Below are 26,097 nucleotides of genomic sequence, written 5' to 3' on the forward strand. Positions count from 1 at the left end.
TGGAATTTGAAATGACACCGTGTGGACGTCTGCTTGAGGTGGAGAGTACATTTCAAACCCGTGGCGGAGCCGGACCGCGGTCCATGGCCTCGGCCAGCGGGAAAGTTTTTGAAAGCAAGTGGCTCCGTTAAGATCGGATGTTTGCCTGAAAGGAGGTGGGTGAGTTAAGGTGCCGTGTTGTGGATTTCACCTACTTTTTAACTGTTTCCTGATGGGCTTATTGGGATCCAGCCAGCGCTGTAAAATATTGATTGAGAGACACTTAGAGACACCATAAAGCATGACTACAGGAGCTAAATTATTCAACCATGGCCACACACACACACACACACACACACACACACACACACACACACACACACACACACACACACACACACACACACACACACACACACACACACACACACACACACACACACACACACACACACACACACACACACACACACACACACACACACACACACACACACACACACGTCAGAAACACTCAAACACTGTACCCACAGCCATAAGCACACACGCACAATGACATAGGATAAAGGCACTGCATTGCTCACTAGAGAAAGGACTGATCTCTTCAGTTATATGGCACAAATAAAAGGCATCTTAAATTCACAAAAATCTATCATTTACAAATAAATCAGCCAAATGGTATTTGTTTAGCACCATTTATGCAGGGTAAGTACAAAAAAATGCATCAGAGATGATTGACACAAAAACAAGTATCAGAAAGAAAAACAAGCTTTAAAAAGACGGTACAAATTAAACAATAGTGACAAAAAGTTGAATAAAACTGATGAGAAAGAAAGAAAAGAAAGCAAACCAAATGAGGTAAAATGGCAAGAGCAAGGCTATAAAAAAAAAAAGAAAAAAAGTATATGGTGATGAAAGCCAGCAGCTTGTTTTCCAGGGACCGCCACAAACAGTCATAAGTCATCATCACATGGACAGTTTTTACCCCGGATGCCCTTCCTGCCTCAACCGCAATTTGAACCCAGATCCCCCATACTGAAAAATCTATATAAATAGTTTGTGAGACAAGACCAACACGAGAAGGAATAACTGGAACACCAGCGTTCCTCTCAGCTGTCCCTCTCTGTGCTGTAGAGTTATTTCTGGCACCAGCATTTCCATCTACTGAATATGAGTAACAGAGAAGAAAAATAATAGGAAAATCTTCTTTTTTTTTTTTTCTTTCAGGTTTGATTCATACCTACATGGAAATACAAGGTGGAAATTCTTATCTAAATCTTTTTTTTATCAGATTGATTTATGTGATCCATATACAACACAACTGGTGAGTCTGAGTGTGTATGAAAAGGAAGGGTAAAAGTCAGATAAATGTAGTTGGTGGGGAGGGTGGCTTGGAGGTTGAATCCTGTAACTCGCCCTCACCACATGTTGAAGTGTCCTTGAGCATTGCACTTAACCTGGAGGCGCTCCCGATGCGGGTCAAGCATGCCAATGTGACTGCTGAAGCAGTGAAAATGAGCTGCATAAGTGAAGTTTACTTTGTTTACAACACTACCACGTCGTTAGTTAATCTAACGGACGCCACTTTGAGCGTGGTGCTACTCACTTAGCTCACTTACAAAGTCAAGACATCTATACGACGGATAGGAAATCAACTTCCCGGTATTTTAATTTTTTATTTTTTTTATTGCTACATAACTTTACAACTTCCCTATTCATGCACTCATACAGGATGCAGCAGAATGGAAAAAGCATACTAACTGGTGCGTCTGAGGAGTCGTCAGCCAAGTGCAGGCCAAAGTAGTCTCTCTCGGTCAACTCCAGGTGCTTAAAGACGGCGTCCAGCAGCATCTGGCCATGATCCGACTTCTGCGGAGGAAGGGAAAAACAAAACACAAAAAGACAAGAGGTGAATTGAAAACCTGTCATGCGGCGGTTTGGTTTGCACGGGGCTCCCTCGATCGCACTGCCGCTCCTCTCTAACTCCTCAGTTAAAGGTCACAGAGAGAGCAGCGAGAGGGGAAGAGATGATTTAAAAAACGGTGCACACAAATCCCCATTTTCCACCGCAGACATCTCAATTATTTAACACACCCACACTGCTACACAAACTTTTCAACATAGGAAAATGCATGCATGGTGCACACAAGGTCGAACAGGTCTGTGGGCTGCTGCTGGATATTTATCCGTTTGACAGAATGACATTTTCCCTAGTTTTATATCCCCCAAAACGTTTGTAATTACTTCACAAAGTATATTTTATTCACCAAAGAAAATACATAAAACATGTAATGATTCTGCCGTTATATGAGACCAATGACATATTATAAAGTTTGCTATGGAGGACGAAGGCTTTTTCAAAAAGACAAACAAGAGAAGCACTGTGGTAAAGGAAAAAAGGGAAGTGACAGATTCTCAGCCTTTCTGCAGTCTGAGGAATGGAAAGATGAATATTTAAAGAGGAAATAAGCCAATTCAGGTCAATTCAGTGTAGTTTTCAGCACTTTTCTGGGAAGAAAGTATTTGGGTGTTTAGCTAATTGACTGTATGATTCAGGTTATCAAGTTCCTTTTATAGGTTACTAAAAGGAAGTATTCACCCATCATGCTCTATATAGTAACCTCTTCGTCAGCATCCTGAGAAATTTTAAATGAGGAATACAAATGTTAGTGATATATTAGTGGAAATTCCTTTTTTTTTTTAAAAATACATTTTCAGGTAGTAAACTTGACAATACATGAAGTTGTTAATGTAACACAAACAAATCCAGTGTTTAGTGAATCATATCTTCTTAAAGGGACATGCATGGAAATAGTGTTTAGTCTGAAAGAGATGTACGTAGTAGTAAAACTACTTTCAAGGGGACAAACGCACCAATTCAACATCCAGTTTTGAAGAGACACACATGACAATGTGACATATATCCCTAAAGAAACATACACACCAATGTTGCCTCCATTCTCACATACCAATTCTACATCTAGTTTAAAGGTGACACACAGTGTTAATGTCTTAAGTACAGTCTTAAAGGAACAGACACAACAACAATCCGGATTTAAAGAGACATACACAGCAATGTAAAATCTGTTTTTTTAAGAGACATTCACATGCCAAGGGTGCCTCCATTCTTAAAGCAACATACACAATTGTTGAATCTAGTTTTGAAGGGAAATACAAATCAATTTCTGATCTGGTTTTAAAGGGCCATAAACACAAATGTTTAATTTAATCTTAAAGGGGGCATACACACCAACGTTGCATCCAGTTCTGTATCATAAAGTATGTTCATCCATTTAATGCTTTTGTATGATTAAAGTGATATTAAAATGTATCGCATTTTGGGGTACATGCAATATTTGAAAATGCCAGCAAATAGTACACAATGAACACAAGCTCTACCAATTGCAAATTGAGATCATCGAATTGCACCATATGGAACAAAGAGTTTAATTCGCTGACAAATACAATCTTGAAACACTGGAGAAAGCCACCATAATGACCAGCTAGACATTTTGAGGAAGCAGCAGTTTAGCCACAAGAATATAAGAACCCGTTATATTTAGTGAAAAAAAGTTACATTTAATGTGGTTATCTGAACACATTCTATGAAAGAACTTCTGCACAAAAGCAAAACTGATAATCCACAGAAATGAAGAGAAGACGACGATGAGATTTTAAGTTCAAAAACAGGTTGTTTTGTTTTTGCATTTGATTCAGTGACAGTTAAAGCAACAAAGGTATGTAATGTAGAGAAAAGAGACCTTTATCTTCATGATAGAGCCAACAGAGTGCCGCACAGAGCAAGATAAAAGGCTTTAAAAAGTGAACAATGACTTATTTAAATGCATCATTCATATTGCATGGTTTCCTGAGAGAGTAGGAAGGGTGAGAGGATAAACTGTGGGACCACAAGTGAAGCAGAAATTCACACCTGATTCTGCCACAACTTTGAGTGAGGGAGGGAGAGTGAGAGTGTGTGTCTCCATCAGTGCTCCCAGGGGAGAGAAGACTGATGAACACACACACACACGTTAGTGCTCAACTCTCGCCTTTGCCCTGGTGACACAGTTTTACAGCACAGTGCCTGCGAGTGTGTGTGGAAACAAATGGAACTATAGTTGACAGTTGACATGTTGACATGGCATCCCTCTAGGATGACTGGCAGTGTGTGTGTGTGTGCGTGTATGTGTGTGTGCGTGCGTGCGTGCGGTCTAATGCTGTCCAAGCCTGGTTAAGTGTGAGTCAACTCTGATGTGCCCTCTGCGCTGCTTCGCTCCCAGCTGGCTCACTTCCTTACAGCTCAGCAGTCTCTTCATGAAGATTAAAGGTTTAAAAACAGTAACAAGTAAACCGAGACGGAAGAGCTGGAATCTAACATTCCTTTCTGTTTATAATAACTAATGCAATTTAACCAATAGACAGCAAGACAAACTAAAGAAGACAAATAAATAAATGTATTTAAAGTAGTAAGCATTAAGCTACAGCTTGAAATGATCTATAGAATAGCTGATAGGCAACTAGATGTTGAGACACCAACATCTAGACAGTAAGGAGTCTGAAATGATGCGGACTGGGGTTGTATCAATTGGCCATTCAATCGCAGATTTATTAGCGACTATTTTACACCAAATGTGGTTGATGACCAAAAGATGCTCGTGCTGACAACAGAACATATGTCACTTCAAAGGAAACTGACCAAATATGACAGTAAAACAACCGCTCTACTCCTGAGACGCTGCTGGTGGAAAGTGTAGCATGGCAGCTTTGTAAAAATTACACAGAATTTTACCCTGATTAAGCCCTTACCCTGTTCGTATAGGGTATTGGCAATCCTATAGGTGGACGAGGGGGCAATCCAGTAACGTGCAAATGCACTATGAACCCAAACCCCACCAACCTGCTCAACCACCATCACTGTATCTCATGCTTACACTTTGGTCATTCAAGAGTTGACATTAAAATTGAAGATAATTCAACTATATTTTCATATGAATTAAACACAGTAAGCGTTGGATCAGCAAAGGTCGACAGATATGTGTTCATATGCATGCAGTGTTGTACTTTCAGGACCGGTTCATGCAACAACGTTTTCAAGTGAAAACTGAAAATTGTTGTTGCGTTTTGGGTGTCTGTCTACACGACAACGGATCTCAGAGCAACTGAAAAAACAACTTTTTGAAAACAGCTCCCATGGTTGTCGTAACTAGTTCTTCTGCTCATGTGTGAGTTGATGGACAATATCAACAATGGCGGCCTTCACAGTGTCATGACTCCCAGTCCATATTCTCCTGGGACTCGGTAGTTTTATAGTTTGAGAGTCGTCATAATAGCAATCCAACTTGGTCATTTATCAATATGCATCTGTGTACTCACCATTGTTAATCTTTATAATGTTTGTTCTCTGTGCTAATTTGTGTGGTTCATTACAAAGACAAACAACAGCACTCACTAGGGGCCCAACTACATCGTTTTGAGCATTTCTGCCATTGCTGTGTAAACCGACATTGTTTCTAAAATGTTTAGACGCGAAACCTGAGACGGGCCTTATACTGGCGAGCACACCATTGTCTAGCCACAATATTTGTTTGAGTCTGGGGTAAGGCAGCAGGAGAACAAATATGAGTCAATGTAATGTTTAGAGGCATGTTAGTAAAAATCCCATGAATGGCATCACGATGCGCTGAATTGTAGAAAAATAAAAGCTGACCTTTTCATTACAACACGACATGTCTGGGACTCCTAACCTCCAGAAACGCTGTAAAACCGCCAGTTAGAAAATGATTCACGCTGGCTGCTGTGTTTACGTGCAGGTGGTTTGCCAAATTATCTCCCATGTCTGATGATGTCAACTGACTGACTGCGGCGGCACCGAAAAAAATTGAGGAAGTGGGAAGAAAACAAAACATGCAAGCCTCTGTGCCGTGCCCCCCCCCCCCCCCACCCCCCCACCACCACCCCCAAGTGCACGACATCTTCTGAGGAACTCAGCGAGTCTCTGTGTCCACTGCTTCTCTTTTGTATGAAGCAGCCTTTCAGATGGATGTAGGAGCCCTCTGTGCACTTTCACACTCTGCTCCCAGGAAACCCACAGCCAGTCTGAGTGTGCATGTGTGTGTTGGTGCTAGCCCCTTCTGGTATTCTAAAAGTCTGCGAGCCAAATGTGCAATCGTGCCACTGCAAGAGCAAACAGCCATACATTGTTAAAAGTGAGCCAGGAACACAAACACACACTCACACAACTTTCCTCCGTACTTTTCAATAACACACAGCTTCATATTGTGGATAGCTCGTGAGATAGCCGGGGAAGAAGCTACAATGAGCAGAGAGAGGAGAACAACTTAAACTGAGTGGGAAATTTGCTAATAGTAAACACAGAAAAAGAAGACAGGGAGTCATAGAGACACACTGAAGGAAAAAGGGAGCGAGAACAGAAGAAGAGAAAAGGAGTGATTGACGATGCGACTGAGCCAGACAAACGCTCTTTGTGCAATCCACTTGCACCCCGCGCTGAAACAGTGTCTGTGTGCATGAGAGAGAGGAAGGAGACATGGTGATAGAGACCAAAAGAGATCGGCTGGGAGAGAAAAGGAAGGGAGATGCTGTGATAAGTTCTTCACCCGGAGGGCTTATCTTCTGCACTGAGACCCTGCCAACATCTAGAATACCGGATGAAGCTCAAAAGTTAAAGCGCCACTCAAAGAGGAGATCCCAATGACTATTATGGCAGCTTAACACAAAAACGTGACATCTTCATACGGCCACTTCCACACAGGAAACACAGCTAAGCATGTGTGTGTGTGTGTGTGTGTGTGTGTGAGAAAGAGATATTCAGGAATGTGTGAGGCAGCTTGTCCGGACAGGAAAAGAACTACATATAGGAGGAGTCACTGACAAATACATCCGTCTCTATCTCTCTCTACATATCCAACACACCTGTGTGAGTGCTGCGATTCTCATTTGTAGAAAAAACATCTTCAGTATGAGAACTCACAGGTTGATTTGGCACATGAACATCTGTCAGTTAAGAACTAGCACAAAGCCAAATCTGGGCTTGTCTCCAAACTAATGCTGTTGAATAACATGCTCATGTAGCTTTCTAGTTAGGCACTAAGCAAAAGAAAAAAAAAATAAGGTCAGTGTGGCTTTAGGCTTTAACACATGCATTGATGACATGTAGAGAGCTCCAAAGTCACATTAGTGGTAGACCTGGTGGTGGGGTCTTACCTTGTCCTTCATAATCAGTTTTTATTGAAAAGTCGACAATGGAACATCAATATCAACTAAAATTGTGACCTACAGCAGGTGTGACAGTGTTTAACCAGTCCTGCAAACCTGCATCTACACTTTACATACAACGTATAGCACATTTTGCTATTTAATAGTATATACACACTTTGCATGAGTCATTTTCATCCACTAACTGCAATAATTGCCATGCAAGCTGCTTCTTGTGGTCCGGTGCTACAAAACCTTGTCTTTAGAAATAGACGGCTACAATCTGGTTTTAGTAACTGGCTGTACTGTGAAACAAGATGGCAGCTCAAGGGACAATTGCACATCCAATTTAATTCCAGTTGTCGCAGTAGCCATCGGTGGAGCTTCATTTGTGTTCACAATCAACCTGAGGGAGCAAAACAAATATCTTTGAGTAAATTATGAAAGCATACAATCATAGGGCAATAAGCTAACCATCACAAGAAATCCTTTGGAACAATACAGGACCACCAGGCACATCATGAGAGGCTGGTGTGGCCACTTCCTCCAGGCTAGCAGGACTGCGACCTCCTTCTGAGTCCTCACAACAGGACAAAGCAAGCCGATGAGAGGTGCACCGCTGTAGATGTAGCCTGCTCTATGGGTTACTTTGTCTAGCACTACGTCTGCTGGAAGAAGTATAGCAGTGTTTTATTCTGATGAATGCACAATTGTATGGTTGTCTGCCTTTTGTAGGGTTGAAAATGTATTTTAATTGAACGTTGTCTTCTGGGGTAGTGTCTTCCTCAGCATTGAGGTGTACTTCAAAAGTGATATAAAATCTTTTTACTCTGAATTCAAGTAATTTCCATTTAACAGAAAACTAATAACTTGATGCGCAACATGAAAGGTGCTCAGAGATTTAGATTTGACTACGAGACCAGTTGCAGCAATTCAATCATTTGGCCTCTGAAATATAAAAAAATAATAACTGTAAGATGTCATTAAAAGACGGTCATTAGCATCAGTTGAAATTGACACCCTCTTTTTAGATTCGGTGTATGAAGAACAGCCCCATATGTTTACTGGAACAGACACACAGATCGTATAGTATACTTCGCCTACACACACTGCGACACTCTCACACCTCCCTCGTTCCTGCACAGAGCAGCTGGAGTCTATATTTCGGATGCTTCACTCACAGATGGCACATGAGCTCGAAGAGCCACAAAGTCTTCTTCACTGCCTGCTATCAAATATAGGCGACTCTGATCGCAAAATGTCAAAAGAACAATAAAGCTCCATTGTTGGCTGCAGGAACCAACACTTCCATCAGCTGCAGACGTTCAAGTCATTTGCTTTGATGGGAATGTGAAAACCGATGGTCTCTGCACAGCAGCCTTGACGGCAAAACTCGAGAATGAATCTTTTCAGACTGTCCTTCATTCAAACTCACACATGAAAGCTGTGATTTTTTTTTTTTTTTTTTTTTTTTGCAGTTTTAGATCCTTTTTTCAAATTGGGCTATGGAATTGAGAGCATCCATGGTGTTGGATTAATTGCCTGGTTAGATTGGATTTTTACAGATTGTGGGATATTTAGATATTGTATGAAAAATAGACATAATCTAAACCCAGATAAACACGAGGGGCAGTTTCTATCTTTGTTCCCACAATAAGATACGATTCCAGTCTTAATCACCACATCACTAAGCCATATGCAAAAAAACATATAAACAAATAGGAGGACAGTAACACAACTGTGCGTGTTTGCTTATATCTGTCTGTGACTCTGACCGTTTGTATTCATGACTAGGAAAAGTTAGCCATCAGCAGATATATATATAAAAAATTTTGAAAAAACTGAGGCTGCAACACAATCATGATCGTATTGGAATCATGAGAAAAGTGAAGATGCACAGCCACACATCATCTTGCCAATCTGAAGACATGGTACGATCAATCTACTCAAAACTGTGACGAATCCATCTTCCAATCTCCTATTTGGTGCATTCAAACACTATAGAACCCATTTTATGCCGGGTGTAAATTTACCCTGGATTTTTCACGTTGATTCAAAAGTTTTTTTTCTACCAAAAACTTGTAGTTATCCGTCTTTTTATAGCACCTAAGTTTTATGTTTTATGATGAAGGTTGTGCATCTGATTTGTACCGTGGCACTGGTTTTCAAAGTGTAGGAGGATGCACTCCCACTCAAAGGTCATAAAACAGTTTGCAAGTGATACGAATCGCCAAATTGCTTCTACCCAGAGGCCACGTCTGAGATGCACCACCGGACCAATATTGTCAGACCTTGTGTTCGAGGATCACTCGAGCACCATGAACACAAATTTGTTTTTACCAGCAGAGTAGAAAAATACAAATCTGTTTTTTTCCAATAATTTGTAGCTTCTTCCCATATAAACATTTCTGAAGATATCCAAGGGAAAAAAAAGACCAGTTCTTGAATAAATCGTGAGCTATATTCATTCATTACGCTGCTGTTTTGCTGGATTATTTGTCCTTTCGTTTGTCATTATTAAAAACTGCTTGATTACCTAGTAGCTCCTTCGACACACACACACAGTTGAAGGTTTATGTGTTGTGTGGTGGTTACTATAGTTACTCTTGTAATTGTCACTCTGAATATATAGTTCATATGACCTTGCTTTTGTATTGCACGAGAAGTGGTGTGTGTGTGTGTGTGTGTGTGTGTGTGTGTGTGTGTGTGTGTGTGTGTGTGTGTGTGTGTGTGTGTGTGTGTGTGTGTGTGTGTGTGTGTGTCTTGTCATCCATCATTATTTCAAGCTGCAACTGATTCTGCGTTATAGTGTATCATTTAGGACGGCTACTTCCCATCTGTGAGATCATCGAGGCAAGCCCTCACACACAGGAATGCACAAACACACACACACACCAGAAACCCACTGGTTCCCATGGCAGTAAGTGACTGCTTCTGGATTTTCACTCTCCAGAAGAGGCGTGGCCAGTCGGCCAGAGAGCGGATCAATAGGAGTATTGTTGCTCTCAGGATGGACCGTCTTTCCAGGAAGTTACTGCTGCTGCAGGGGTCCGATCAATGACACTGACAGAGAGACTGGCACGGTCATTCATTGAGCTGGAAGCAAGAGAGGGAAGCTGGGTTTGAGGGGGGTCTGATATGCAAGGAGAGGCATGTATTGAAGTGACCGTGAGATGGCGAAGCATCTACTGTCATGTCTACATCAGGAGTTGTAAACTAATTTTAGTTCGGGGGACATAAACCGACACAAGGTTGTTGCTTAAAGGGCCAAACAAGTAAAAGTTAAAAAACAAACTCTGAAGACACCCTATCTGCAGCAGTATTACGATACTGGCAAAGCTTTGTAAAAGTCTCTCATCCAGCATGTCTTCACAAACTGATCCTCAATATATGGGTTTCTTAACTATTCTTCTAGCTGCATGGTGGTGAGCTTTCAGTGCTGCAATATTATAGACATTGTTGATATCTGATGTTCAGTTCTGCATCCTGCGTCACCATACCAACTCTATGTCAGTACTCCTCAAATAGTGTTTCCCCAGGGAACATGCTTTCTTTTTTTTTTTTTGCCCTACTAGGATGTACACTGTGAGGTGTGAATGGCAAAGACAATCATCTGTGTAAAAAGATGACATTATCGCCGCCCCTCTCCCCCCACCGCTGTCCGCAATGTCATCTAATAACCACAACATTCAGGGACAAAGTGCTCCGGTCGGTGTATAAATGTGCTTTTTCCATTTAACCTCAATGCTACATGAGAAGTTAAAGTAATGTTGAGGTTTAACCTGTGCTTGTGCCGAAATTTAAAAATATAAGTAAGTGATCGCAGGCAATTATTTTGAAGATGTTCTCCTGATCTGTGTTTATTCAGTGATGCTAGAGTACCCATAGATTACACAGACCATTAACGATATTATGTAACACGTATGACAAACCAAATGTGTCGCTTACCCATAATTCCTGGACCTCCAACTCATATTTCTTTTAAAAAAGACTCATCTAGTCCATGAAGCTCAGTTGTGCTACTATAGAGAAATAACTTTACTAGTTGTGATAACCCAACTATATTACATAGCAAAATTTTATGAAATTATTCAAATTATCTTGAAAACAATATTTCAGTTTTAGCATTGTATGTATTTTTTGTGGATTTGTTTGAATCACATAGAGGTGCAAAGATTTGTTAAGAGATTTAGTTTGGTCATTTATTTTGAAATTCTGATGGTCACTTTTCTTTTTTTAAATCAGAACTAAAAATGAATCATCATTTCTGTTTAAAAAATGCAATATTGCAACTGAGTCACTTCAACAGGAAATATAATAAGATTTCTAGGGAGAAACCACAGGATGAAGAGACGAGCAAACCGTATCAGGAAGTGAAAGAAACAAAACTATTCTGCTCGATTCCTGTGCATCATCACCGACCTGCATCCTTTGGTAGAATAAAAGAATAATCTGATCCTGCTGAAAGGCTCAGACATAAAACACACACACACACACACACACACACACACACACACACACACACACACACACACACACACACACACACACACACACACACACACACACACACACACACACACACACACACACACACACACACACACACACACACACACACACACACACACACACACACACACACACACACACACACACACACACACACACACACACACACACAGTAACAGGATGTGATTTATCTGCAAAAGATGTTATTAGAGGAATTGTGTTTTGTGACTCAGAGGGAATTTCCCTGCTCACACCGTCACAGCTGTGATCAAATGCAGAGTGGAAGAGAAAGAGGAACACCGACATGTGACAGGCAACTGGAGCATCAGTCACAAGTCAACTCGTCACCTGGTTTGAAGAGCAAGTGGGAGCGCTTGTAACGCGGGACAGAGGCTGACTGATTAATTGCAAAAAAAAACTATTAAAGCTCGTTGCGGCAAACTGAAGTCAGTGTGAGAAAAAGAAAATGTTAACCTTTAGGTGACATCAGGATGTAACCATACAAAAAAACGTGGGTAGCCTTTTAAATTGTGTGCCAAGAGAGAGGTTTTTTCTCCTCGCCAACTACCGATTTAATCTGAGGTGGGCTCGAGGGGACATTTACAGTAATGGGAGATGAAGAAGGAGGAGTAGAAGAGTTCGTCAGGGTGCAACATTTCAGTTTAATGCCTCTGGGTTTTGTTAGGGAATAAGATTGTTTCATGTAGGGATGCACTAAAAACTGATACCAGTATCAAGTCCAATGCTGCTTGGAGTTCTCGTAAAAAGATTCCCGATACAACTCGGCGGATATTATGTGACGTCATGCGACGGCAACATCGCCAACAGGTGCACAAGGGAGCACGAGCGATGTCGGCGAATTGGAGATTCTTTAATATTAATGAGAATGACAAACGTAAGACAGACTGTAAACTATGTTCCTTCCAAAATATCAAGAGGAGCTGAAAGATCAACACCAGCAACTTAATCACCAGGTACATTTGGACCAGCAAGGTTAGCCCAATGTTGCTCATTAGTTAAACTCTTCAGCACGCAACTCCGAGCCATGTTACATGCTAAAGACTTTCGGGGCTCACACACCAGCGAAGCTACATTTTAAACACGATTAAAGTGTGACTGACACACTCATTAACAGCGAGCTGGAGAGTGTGTGTATGCAGCAGACAGCAATCTCGGTCCCTTGGTCTACAGTCTACAGTTGCATGGTGCAGTGTTGGAGGTGCATGTAGTGTCGATGCAGAGGCTGTGCATAGCCTTCACGTATCAGATGCGTATGGAGTATAAATTGGACTTTATGGCATCTAGTAAGCACTCGTATTGGTACTCGGTATCGCACATAGCTAGAGTTAGCACTTGTACTCATCCTTTGAAAGAGTGTTATCGGTGAATCCCTAGTTGGCTGCATCACGGAAGTACAGAAGAAAAACTGAATGGCATAATGATGAGGTAGAGGTCGCCAGAATTCACAGAAAACCGCCCGGAGTGACGGGATTGGTACTCACGCTGACTTTGAATGCCTGGACCGTGTTGTCCAGCAGCAGTACGTTGCACACAACCTGTGTGTGCTGCCTGTCTCGCTCCAGCTCCGTCGCCCGGACATTGTAGGATCTGCCAGCAGGCAAGCGGAAGCGCGCGCTCATCACGCTCCTACCAGGGTCTGCAACCATAGAGAGAACAATCATCAGTGACACAGTCAGAACATATAGACAGGAACCTAATGGCTAGATAGAGTGGGACAGTTACTGTAATCTGGATAGCAAGAAAGAAAACTAAAAACACTTGTAAAAGGTTGAGCATGTCTATAAACAGCAACATCGGCCAAAATACAGTCTGACGCGGAGCATATTTTGTAAAACGCCTTAGTGGAGGCAGACACAGTGCAGTGCAAGTCAATACAAGCATGGTGAAGCAGTGGTAAGTAGATGCTTCATGAGAAAAGAATGTCAATGAGAAGGCAAGAGGCAGATTTCCCTCCAGGATCACAAAGCAGTACCACATGAAAACAAGCAGAAGTGTTGAAAAGATGAAATTAAATAAGAAAAAAAAAAAAAAAGCTTTCCGCAAAGTCTTCACAATGACTGCAAGTAGGGCTGCACAATCACTTAAACATTTGATACACAAGCAGAGTATTGCAAACGTGATACGACTTGTTGATAAACACCTCAGAATCTGTGCTTAGCGATTCGCACTTCCAGTTACCCGTGGTATTTCTCTTCTTGGACGTCTTTGGAACCAAACATAACTATGAGGTGTTTGCTTTTCTTTTGTTGATCTCATGCTTCTGACCTCTGGCTTGTTGCCACCAGGTATGATGAATCTTGAAATAATGAATTGCAATATGATCCATTGATGACACAAACTAGGGCAGTAGGCCTCCATCTGATTGGCCAAACAGTGACGTGCACAGAAAGAATGCAAAGTGAATGGAAACCTATTTTTATCACAATGATGACACATTTTCAATCAATTGTGCAACCATAGAAATCCTCCATTTTTCAATTCATTCATGCATTTATTCTCTATACTCGTTTAAGCAAACCTTCAGGCTCCAGGGAAAGGAGGAGTTGAACCGATGCAGCCTTTTCTCTGGCTAACACATTACCTGGCTTAATGTCTCTTAACAGGCACGTTTGTTGATTGTTGGTGTGAACAGAGCAGACTGATAATCCACTCATGCAGTGGGAGAACATGCAGACCCCACAAAAAAAGAGATTGAACCAGCGTCTTCTTAATGTGAGCCAAGATTGCTCACCACTAAAGGGGTATGTGGCAGCCGTCATATTTGTTCAATTCAGGAGTGAAAAACTCAAGTCAGGCAAGAATCAGCAACAATCAGGCCATGGTGTTCTCCTAGCTGCCTGCTCTGAAACAAAGCAGTGTTTATTGTATTCTTTAGGGAATTTTACTAATGACCCGGCACATTGCGACCTACGTCTACTTAGAAAATAATCAGTTGATTGGTTGGTAAATGGTGGTGGTGCACACAGTGGCTGAGGATGCCCCGTGTGCTCATCAGGGAGAATAAATAACAATAACTCAATCAAAAGGCCTCCATTAGGAGCCTATCAAAACCGCTCATTACTGAGAGCACAGCTCACTGCTTTTCTCCCCTCTCCAATCGCAGCTCGGCTCTTTCAGCAGCAGCAGACTTTTCGCTCTCATATTTTGCTGGACATCATATGCCATCACACTGGGTTCTCTGCCCTTCCTGTCCACTCGCACTGCTTTTTAATTCCTAGGTGATTCGCCGTGACAGGAGACATAATAACCTCACGAGGGTCGCGGCCCCCGTCGCCGAGAGAGGACATAATCGTACCGATGGCTCCGTGTGAGCACATTTGTGTTTGTGTATCGTATATGGGGAAGGCCTCTTTGTGCGTCTGAGCTGCCTGTCACTACACATCAGCACAAACCTGCATGAGGGCGGACAGATGGCGTGCATGCAAACCTGTGGCTGAGGCCACAAGAACCAGAAACTCAGCCAACCTCTCACTGCCAGACCTCATCTGTGGAGTTACATATTTAAAATAGGTGATTGATCTTCATAGTATGAACACAATGAGAGAAATTTCCCATACACACACACACAGTGGGGAAACATTTGACCTATTGGCATCAGCTCAGAAACACCACTTGTCCAATCAGATGATGCCACTTCAACATCTCAGCTAGACTTCTAATAGAGCACCAAATCAGAAGTGCAAAATACACTAATTATGATTCACTGGTAGATTGTAAAGGAAGATTGGTAAAGCAGGTAGATTGAAGGACATTTGAAGGGGGAAAAAAAGTGTCTCGGATCCGATAGATCGGTCCTCTCGAGCACACACTCACAGTCAAAAATCACTAAAAGAGTTGCTGACAATATTAATAGAAGGCAATTCTTATGTCACTAAATTGTTGCAGAACTAGCTTTGTTGTGTCACATGTAAGCAACAAGTAAGTGTTTCTGACTTACTATTAATCTACTGTTTCCATGGCAGCAGTTGACCGGTCAGTGGTGGATGCCCGTTATAACCGATGTTAAAGATAAGAAATCCATAGTCCTTGTAGATGCATTCCTCCCTAGTGTTTCCAGCTCATGAATTGTCCAAAAGTGAATAGTCTTTCGTTTCTGGAGTTTGCATGATGATGTCATGTATGAAACAGAATATAGTTAAAGTCTACTGAACAAAAGCAGCTAACTAACCAATAAATATTCAATGAATCTAGTTGTTTCTGTGTCAAAGCTGGACAGTCGACTGGGGTATTTATTCACTCATTCATTCATTCATTGTCATAATGCCCTGGTCATTTTGAAATATTTCACCCTGAATAAGTGTGGACACCCCGTGTAATCAATAGTCTGGGGCCTGAACATTTCATAGTTTGTAGTTTATCATTTCATTTCCAGAAATTTTACAAGATTAATATTCTACATCAAATTACACAAGGCACTGTTTACATAATTGATATCATAACTAAAGTATAATAAATGCAGTTTAATGATAGTTTTTAATGTTTTGTACAATTGATGAGATTCATTAGTATTCATCTGATAGGTATGTTGTGATCTACAGGATTCCTGAGCCTGAAATATGTGAGATGGGGAGCCGGTGGTACAGTAGAAGTCCCCGGTGTGATCGATACATTTCGACTGCCAACGGAGCAGCCGACACAACCGAGTGCACATGCACAGGGACGCAAGCGGGCGTGCGCACTGATGCCCGTCACCACAATGTCAGCTCGGGAAACGGAGCAGGGAGATGAGCGGGAACGGATGCAGAGATGAAGCCATGCAGAAAGAAAGAAAGAAAGAATGGATGGAGCGGCGGTCTACTCTGACTGGCTCGCACTGAGGAGGAGGAGGAGGAGGAGGAGGAGGAGGAGGAGAGAAATACATTGACGATGAGCTCTGACACACAGACTCCTCTCCACAGGCTGCATTGCTTCCATGCTCCTCTCCTGTCCTAACATTTTATCTGCCATCCAGTTGAAGGTTATTAAAAGACCACAGAGCTCAGCGCTGGATCCACTACAACTGTGTGTTGGTTCGTCTGGCAAAGAGCACACGATGCACACGATGTTGCAATACTATATGCAAGGCTAAACACAGCTTATTTTTTTAAAAATCTGATTGAAGAAAAAACACAAAAAGCAAAATTCATGTTTGTCTGAATGCTAAGATCGGCCTCTGATACATAAATCTACCTGTATTTGGCTGTTAATATTGTAAATCAACAAACTTTCTGAAGCAACATGTTTTAAATGACCTAAACAAAGAAAAAGAGTTGCCTGGATCAGAGGAAAAAACAACGAGGCTACAGTGTTGTAATCTATCATGAGGCATTCTTCCCAGAGAAAAATTCAGTTGACAGGAAGTTGAACCAAGTGTGTGTGTTAGCACACCTCCAACATCTGTTTTCTGGCTTCACAGAAAAATATTGAACAATGGGGATAAGTGATGCGATTAGGAAAAAAGGCTTTGATTTATATAGTTTAATTGGAACATTCACTATATTTAAAAGTCAACAAAAGACTCACGGTGAGACACTAAGCAACATGTATGCACTGATGTGGCTGACTTGGCTATAGCAGAGTCCTTGGGGAAAAAAACAACAAAAACTGTCTGGCTATGCCAAGTGCAATGATATTTTACTGTGTCTTAAAAATATCAAAGTATGTTCTAAATCTCAACACATTTTCATGCCTCGATTACATTATTTGAAAAACCATATTGTAATTAATATGCAGCTGAAGCACAAGGTCCTTCCTTGCACATTGCTCAGTGCAGCTCTCTGGAAGTCAGCAGGTCTTGTACCTGCATCCTGTGTTCAGCCCTCAACATATTCATTTACTTCCTGAAGCCTTTACCTTCAAACTGAAGTCAGAGTAAATCTTTTTACATCGTTGATGGGATGAGTAGCGTTGTCTTAGACCGAGCGAGGTATTAAACTATCTCAAACTAGCCTGAGCGTGGCTCGCTATGACACCAGCAGCAGCAAAATCGCGACTGATACAACCCCACAGTGCTGTTTACTCATGCTCTGTGGCAGGGGAAGTGAAGCACCGTCTACAAGCGCTAAAGCTCTGACTAGTGGCGGGTGGGTGCATGGCAGTTAACATGGACGTGAAATAAACTCGAACCGACTAATGCTTCTTGTGCTTTCTAGAAAGGGAAAGGACGTTTAACTATTTACTACTCATGTGAGAGGAGACAACAAATAACTAGAACAATTATTGATTTCAACCACATTTGTGTAGCTGCTTTAAAAACTACAAATTAATCTTTGGCATAAAGACATCAAATCAGGGCAGTATTCATTACAATAGCAAAGTGTGACATTCCTTCATTATATGACAACCTAATGAGCCTGTCTTCCACAAAGAATGACAGCATTTCAGTGGATCACACACACACACACACACACACACACACACACTTATTGTTGAGATCTGTGTCATTTTGTCTTTTTCTAGTGAAGTCCTCACTGTCCTGTTGTGTTGTTTCATTTCCTTTTCTTCCCTATTCTGTCCTCAATGTTCTACAATTTTCTGCTCTGCTGTGTTCTTTTCATTTTTGCTCTGCTGAGCTGGACAGGACAGCCACGCTCCCCCGAGAGAAGCCTCCGGAACTCCGGAAGCACGCTACCATTATTGCTTCCTGCAGTCAGCAGAGCTTACAAACAGGCAGGGCTGCGTTTGTGCATGTATGTGTGTGTTTATAGAGGGCCCTTGACCCTCCAGCTTCCCTCACTGGTGGGCTCTTCTGGCTCCTGCAAGCTTATTGCAAACACAGACGTTCCTGCAGCCTTCCTGTCTGTACACAGGAGTCCACGCCTTTCATTCGAACACACCTACTTTGACACATTACCAGGCAAAGACATCAGCCAACACCGAAATCTGGCTGGTGCATCACAGAGCACGCACAATGAACCCAAGTCGAACTGCCTCCTAAACTCTGATTCCCCTCATAGTTCTTATTTATTATAAGAAAACTGAAGTCTTCAAAGCAAAAGTTGCACATCCTTTCCAGTTCGAATGTGGGTTGAACTTTATTTGCCCCATACATTCCTATTTATACCCCCAAATTCTTCAAAGAAGCTCTAAGTCGAGCTATGTATGGGTTTTCTGTCGCTTTATGTTGCTGTGAACAATTGCAATAAGAGGCTAACAGTGCAGAATCCCACAGGGATCATACATAACCGCTTCAGTGTTTGATAGTGCATAAAGTAGGCCATACACAAACAGAAATTAGCATGCAACCAGAAATGGAACATGCATGACGCACAGAGTGGAGGTCTGCACATGTGACCTCACCGGATGTTCATAATTATGCCATGTACTTAAAAATGTTTTTTTTTCTTTCTGTTGTCCCCCGCCACAAAGTCCCTCCATATTTGTTGTACCTGCTGCCACTGCGTACGGTTTCACTCCTTCACCCCTCAGCAGACCCCCACCGTGAGGCTTTTGATTATACGTGGGGCAGCAGCGTCCTGTTGCATGAGCGCATCCTTCTGTGTGTGCGCATGAGACTGACGGATTCAAACAAAACATTCAAGATGTGCCCGTTGGGGGGGGCTGCAGCAGCAGCTTCAGGAATGCAGGCAGGGAATGACCTCTGACCTCATTTAGGGGTTGGCCATATGTGGCGAGGGCTGATGGTAAAGTCATAGGGCGAGGGAACCCTTCGCTGTTCAGAAAATCTGCCGCTTTGGTGACAAACATAAGGACGCAAATACATTCCCAGGATTTACATGGGCAATATTCTCTTACATGAATAACAAGCAGTGAAAACATGGATTCAAGTTTAACATCTGGACGACCACCTTCCCTCCTCACCTGGGTAACCCTGCACTCCATTTCCTTTGGTCGTACATGCAAATCAACATTATCACAGTTGAAATCAATCACCAACAAACAACTGGTCACAACAGCTGTTGTGTGAATGGTATAGTGGCCGGGCGTGCTGTTGTGCACATACAGTTTGAGGACGAGTATAAATCATGCTGTCAGTCCACAGCTTTGGAGAAACAAGTCAACAGCACTAATTGTAATTTATTATTATCAGAGGCAACTGTCCAGTCCAGTTTTTTCCCCGCTGTGGTTTCAAATTCATCATAATTCAGCTGTGCACAGTTGCAAACGTCTGCAAACCTCCACGTGAACTTTACTGAACCCTTATGGAATAAGCCTCCACATGCGCATGAATGAAAGTCCTGACTCAGCCGACCGACTGCATTGATTTAAAAAAAAAACAAAAAAAAAAAACACACACACACACACACATTCACACCACACAATCCGTTCTGGGTTACCTACAGTGTGCGATATTTGTTAGTTCAACACAGATGATAATGAAGAACAGGTAATAGCAAGAGTAAAAGAAACTAAACAAAACAAAAATGATACAGTAACTGAATTTAGAATAACAGACGCACTAAAATGGAGCATTCCGGAGAAAGTTCACCAAGACTGAACACAGTTTACATAATCATGTTGTCATAAGTATTTAATCAGTAAGAATTATTTCAGAATGAGCCCCTCATAAAGGACAAACAGCAGGGGGGCTTCTTGGCAGTTTTCTGCAAGTTTCATGGTCACCGTGAGCTTCCTTTGAAGAGTGGGAAGAAGAACGTGACGAATGGTTTGATGCCACAAATTCCTAATTGGGAGTAAATGTGTAGCGTTCTTTATTTTATTTTACACAGTTACAGAAGAAATGAGGCTGAGGCACTATCACAAGTCAATTCTGGTATGTTTTTATGGAATTGTAACATCAGTTTGAATCTACGATCAAGTTTTTTCATCAAACGTGTCGGTTTCCTGAACGTGACAAACTTTCATCCTCACTTCAAAAATAAGAGTTTCTTTACATTTATAGACAGAAGACCTATCTGCATTTGAACACTTTGGACTCAGCAATAGCTGGTGTGAAGATCCCGTAAGTAAGTTATAAACTCTAGGCATCATTTGCTTTCTCGCTCGTAACAAATTTGAGTCCATGCTGCTTTGAAACAACCTGGACTCAAATAATTACCAATCTCATACATCCATCCATCCTTGGTCTTCACTGCTTCATCTAAAATCTAACATCTAATTCACCGACCACATTCCAGTTGGGTTTTGCATTAGTTCTGCTGGAACTGTAGAAGAAAGTATGAGATGGAATCCTACAGACAAACTGGGAGAGCAAACAACATCCAATCCAATCAGAGAACCTGAGCACTAACCACAACCCCGCCGAGCCGCCGCCAAATCACAACATAACTCAAAATCATCTTTATATCGCCCGCCCATCCATCTTCAATTCCAAAAGAGTCTTGAGTGGTCAGAGAGAGATAATATCTCACACACATGTTCACAACTACAATAAACTCAAGTTCACAGGCAGAGCATGATGTGAGAGTGAGGTCCACTTTACACAATGTTACAAGTGAAAACGCATGGTTTTTGCGTTTTCTTTTCAGAAATGTTTCGCTTTTACGTGGTAACGTTTTGAAAATGATATCCATTTGGATTGTACCGTCTCCTCACGCATGTATAGAAGAACTCATTAGTTTGCCCCTGATGCATATGCGGAGTAGTAGCGTTTCAGAAAAGTTTGGCTCAGAGTGGGAGCATTTTCAAAAAGTTGTGTTTCCCCCCCATTTTCACACAGACGAATTTTCATAAAGTTCCACCTCGGCAGCCGTTGCATTTTCAGTTGCTCTGAGAAATGTTGTCATGTAAACAGAAACCAAAAACACAGCAAAGCTTTCCCAGTTTTGCATGAAAACGTCATGTAAACCGAGTATTAACCACCATTAATCACTAATTCGCGCCGTGTTATAATGTTTTACTGAATATAAGCTGATGACTTTGGTCGCATTTGTTGAAATCATCACAACAGAACATATTCAAAAAAGCTCTATTCCTGCAAGCGCTGGTGTGCAATTCAGCAATCGACTTGAGTTCAACAAGTGGAAACCTAAGAGATATAAAATCTCCTCAGAAAAATGGTGGACAAGGACAAGTGAAAAAAGTGAGTGAGAGTGCAATATGCAATATCTTATACTCTAATAACAAAAGAGAAACACTATTCAAGATCCCTTGGTGCTCGTTGACACAAAATTTTCTTCCTTCTTCTTTTTCCTTGATTTTTATCCATCTCTCCTCCTGCTTTAAACTGCCTGTATGGCCTGTGAGTCCATTATGCAAATTACAGTTATCAGTGCCAAGAAGCAGCCATTTACTTATGCACACAAACACACACAGAGCCATTCATAAAAGCCAACACCTGTCACAGAGAATCCTGCTGAATCAAACATACAGATAATGGAGACTCGCAGGGGGGCTTCTTTGGATCTTTCTAGTCTACATAAGCGCTGCATCTTCAGTCCCGTCGTCTGACGATCCCTTTTTATTAACATATCCCTCTAATTTTCTTTCCTTCTACCTCCCATTCGCTTCTTTATTATTCAATTTACCACATGTCTCCGTATAAGACCCCATCTGTTGTCAGCCTACTTTACTTCTTCGAATTTCCTCCTGTAATGTTTCCTTGCTTCTTGATCTTTTTCATATGCAACACTTTCCTTTTAAAGCAGGGCAAAATAATGAATGGCATTCTCTCAGGGTGTCGTTTGAAAGTACAATATTCTCAGCTGATTGTTTAAAACATTTGCCCTTATGTTGCAATATTCTCTTCATAAGCGAAATGAACTCCAGATGCATTTATCATTTTATCTACCAAAATCTGCTTGCACTCTGCCGGCTGAACGACGAATCCCTCGTGACCGTGGAAGGCATGCAGCTGATTGGTATTAGCATAGGTAACTGTGAGCATGACTATAAAAGAGCAGGAGCGGCACCGTGTCAAATTCACCTGACGCCTTTTCCAAAAGACAGAGTGAGAAATGTCACTAAAAAAGACTGTAAGAATGAGGAAAACCTGAGCATTGGTGGGCTCACGGTAGTGCTGCCGACAAGCAAGAACATGATCGCAGCTTTTAGACAATTTGGGGTTTCAGAATAGTCCAGTGAGCCGCATGTAATAAAAGTGGATAAAGTTGAAATCATGTTGCTTGGCGCAGAGGCAGAATGAAATTATTACACGTACAACTTCTCTGAAATGCTGTGAAAATGCAAAAACTATGTATTTTATTTTGAAACTGTCATGTAAATGGGACAATAATTGGTTGAAATACCACAATGTTACTGGGTAAAGGTGATTTCTATCACGCTAATGTTGTGAACAATAAAGATGCCGATGGGGAGCAAAAGAAAAAAGGAAAAAAAAGTGCCAATGTTGTACTGATAAAATCCAGTAATTTTGGATTTGGAAATTCTGCGTTTCTTGACATTCCATGTTCTATGTTTGTATGTATGGGATTCCTCAAGGAATAAAGGGTAATCTTCCACAAGTATAAAGACGTGCTTGTTAGCTTAGCTTTGAGTTGGGGCTATAGCTTGGGTAATCGTGCGACTATGGATGGACAGTGTGATTCCCCTACTTATGCAAAAGTTAAATAAATCTTTAATACAACACTGTTTAGAACTGAAACCATCCCTGGAAAACTGCTCAGTGTTTTTCTAACAGTTTGCAATGTTTCAGTGAATCAGACACAGGAAGGTGGCGGGTTCAGCCTGACATGTATGACAGCCTTTTCTCTCAATATCCAACCTGTAGCGTTTCAAAGCGAGTACTACTTCAGGTGGAATACTCTGAACCACATTGTAGTCCCTCCCGTTCCACAAACTTGTTGTGTTTACAAGTCTATTTCCTGCTGTTTATATGTCAAACACGTAAACATGAGTACACATTTTCTTTTAATTCTAAAGTTTGCTTTGAGATTTAGTTCCAGTCACGGATCACTCATTTCGACCTAAAACATCTGCTTAAAATCCAGTGAATGTTTACAACCACAGCATCAAAACTACAGTACAACAAACTGAACAGTCAACACACACCTCTAGTTCTCCTCAGGCATGTAAACTTTGACTTGATGTGTCATATTTACACACAAGCTACTGTGCCGACGGGCTTTCAGCCAACCAGGGACGGAAGTCCGTGGTAATCCATTACTATTGTGTTTAACAGGCAAGTTATTCTACAAAGAAATTCCCAGGAAAATAAACAGAAAATAACCACAAATCTGGGTCAATAAATGACCACACTGTGTATCACACTGGGAGGAAACCTGTAATCGTCTTTGTACACTAATCCAGCACTTGTATTGCCTCTCACAGGAGACCGCTCGGATAATATTGCTGATTCTTTTCCGGATCGTGAGGTATTTCTTTGATTACTCATGCTAACTGAGGCCGTTACTGATGCTCTCAACGAACCACTGAAGAGGGGAAAACTGACAGGAAATATAACGGACTACTGATATGAGAAATAAGAGATTGGTGGGACAATGCTACCTCATATATACAACAAGAGGCCTTCCTCTGTACGGTAATGCACATCGCCACCACGCACCCACAGAGAAACAGAGATGCAGGTCTGATTAAAGCAGCACATTCCCCTGGTTTTTTTTTCTTTTCTCTCCTTTCCTGCTGACGCTGGCACCTTTAAATGTTACCAGGGGTCGAGTTCTGAACACGCTGCAGATTTCCACCCGCATCCACCCCAGCCCTGCACATTCCTGCCCCGCCAGCAGGGAGGCCAGGTGTTCGGGAGCGAGCGCACGGCTTCCTGCTGAGAGGTGAGGCTGTAGCGGCGGCGCAGCCCTTCACGGCGTGGCTGTTCACCCACTGGGATCTGAGCGGATGAAGTGAAATTCCCCCAAACACACACACACACAATTTTTGAAGCAATTCCCATTGTTTGTCCTATTTTTCAGTGGCTCTGGGCTATCACAATACATGTACTAATGATCTCACACTAATGCAACAGTTACATAATTCTGAAAACGAAAGGAAATATGGACATTTTTACAGTATTTAATTAAAACTTAGATCAAGAGTGAATCGGTCTTTTCACATGAAATGTAGATCCCCTTGGTTTGGCTATCAGGTGAATAAACTAAATATCATGGCAGGCTCTGACAAATTACTGTACTGAATTCAAGCTGTATTTTGGGGGTGATTCTACTTTTAAAAATATATTTGTACAATTCACCGAAGGATATCTACTTTGCTTACTTGTTGTCACCAAGTACCACAACAATTTAAATCATTTTGTAGTTAACAATGTCATTCTTTTAACAAGGTAAAGCCCTGTTTTACGTGCATATTTGTTTACTATTGTGTCATTATTATATACTATATAGTTTTTTGTCTGTGAAATGTATTTTGAATGTATATAATAAAGGCTAATCTAATCTAATATTTCATACAAGTACAATACATGAACAATGCATTTAAAAGCAGTTCAATAGGAAAAATAACATTGAGTAGGTTAACATGTACTTGTGATTTATGTATTCATTCAATATTGTAGTAGTGGTACGATTATCACCTCTGTTCTACAAACAGAGTTAGAAGAGATGAGTGAAGATTTGGGTAATGTGCATCCATCAAGGTGACAACTACAACTTTAAAACATGAAGGGGCAACACTTTCAATTGATTGAAACTAAAAAAACACAATAAAACAGTGAAGCAACTTTACTAAGCAACTAAATAAACTTCCAGCAGTTTGTATGAATCTTGAGTGAAAAGTACAGCTGTGGTTGCCTGTATGCAGATATATATCCATTTCTTCATACAAATCTGTATGATATTACTCCAATGCCGCAACAAGGAATTGGTGATTCTCATTCTTTAAGCACCACAAGAGTGTTTAACAGCGAGTGGGATCAATAAGGAGCCATTTAATCTGCCTCTCCTCATTAGGTTGTAAAGTCCTCCAGGTTGCTCTCTCTCTCATACAGGCCTCACAAATGTATGCTGATATGTACATTAGGATTGCGTGACATGAGGGAAATCCACAGGGAGGGTTTTTAGGTGGTAAGTAATGGGATGACATTAACTGTAAAGAAATCGTTTTTAAAATATAAATATAATGACGAGAGATTTTGTTGTTGCTTTTTGTATTTCCAAGTCGACTTTGCACTAAATCGTATTTTTCTTGTTAAGGTATCCTCTTATCTATCTTAGTTAACATGCATAATTAGCACTACGGTCAGTATTAAATCTAACTTATAAGGCCCTGTTTACAAAACGTTTTCCTGTGAAAAGGGAAAACTTTTGTTGTGTTTTGAGTGTCCGTTTACTGAAAACGCAATTTTTTTTTTTTTTTGAAGATGCTCCATCTAAGCGGTGGAAAAAGCCATTTTCTTTGAAACGCTGTTACTGCGTATGCGCACCACAGCCGAAGTAAACAATTCTTCTGCACATGCTTGAGTAGATGGACAATGTCAGAGCAGAATCTTTCACAATACTTTAAATGCTCATATCATTTTCTGAATGAGAACGTGCTTCC

The 26,097-nt window shown here is 41.3% G+C and overlaps 1 protein-coding gene across 3 annotated transcripts in view; it reads right to left on the reverse strand.

Annotated features, from left to right (window-relative positions):
• Positions 1 to 26,097, reverse strand: part of ptpn4a (protein tyrosine phosphatase non-receptor type 4a) — a 76,163-nt gene that overhangs the window by 33,463 nt on the left and 16,603 nt on the right. For 2 of the 3 annotated variants that reach the window (XM_080478856.1, XM_080478858.1), the window contains exons 2-4: positions 13,209 to 13,363; positions 1,741 to 1,848; positions 195 to 237 (exon numbers count right to left, since the gene is read on the reverse strand). In XM_080478856.1, coding sequence (XP_080334982.1) covers positions 195 to 237; positions 1,741 to 1,848; positions 13,209 to 13,346 — 289 coding nt within the window. In that variant the 5' untranslated portion in view covers positions 13,347 to 13,363. The remainder of the gene's footprint in view (positions 1 to 194; positions 238 to 1,740; positions 1,849 to 13,208; positions 13,364 to 26,097) is intronic. The other variant, XM_080478857.1, reaches the window with a different exon arrangement.

This window comes from Lipophrys pholis (assembly GCF_963383615.2).
Source record: "Lipophrys pholis genome assembly, chromosome: 13".
NCBI lineage: Eukaryota > Metazoa > Chordata > Actinopteri > Blenniiformes > Blenniidae > Lipophrys > Lipophrys pholis.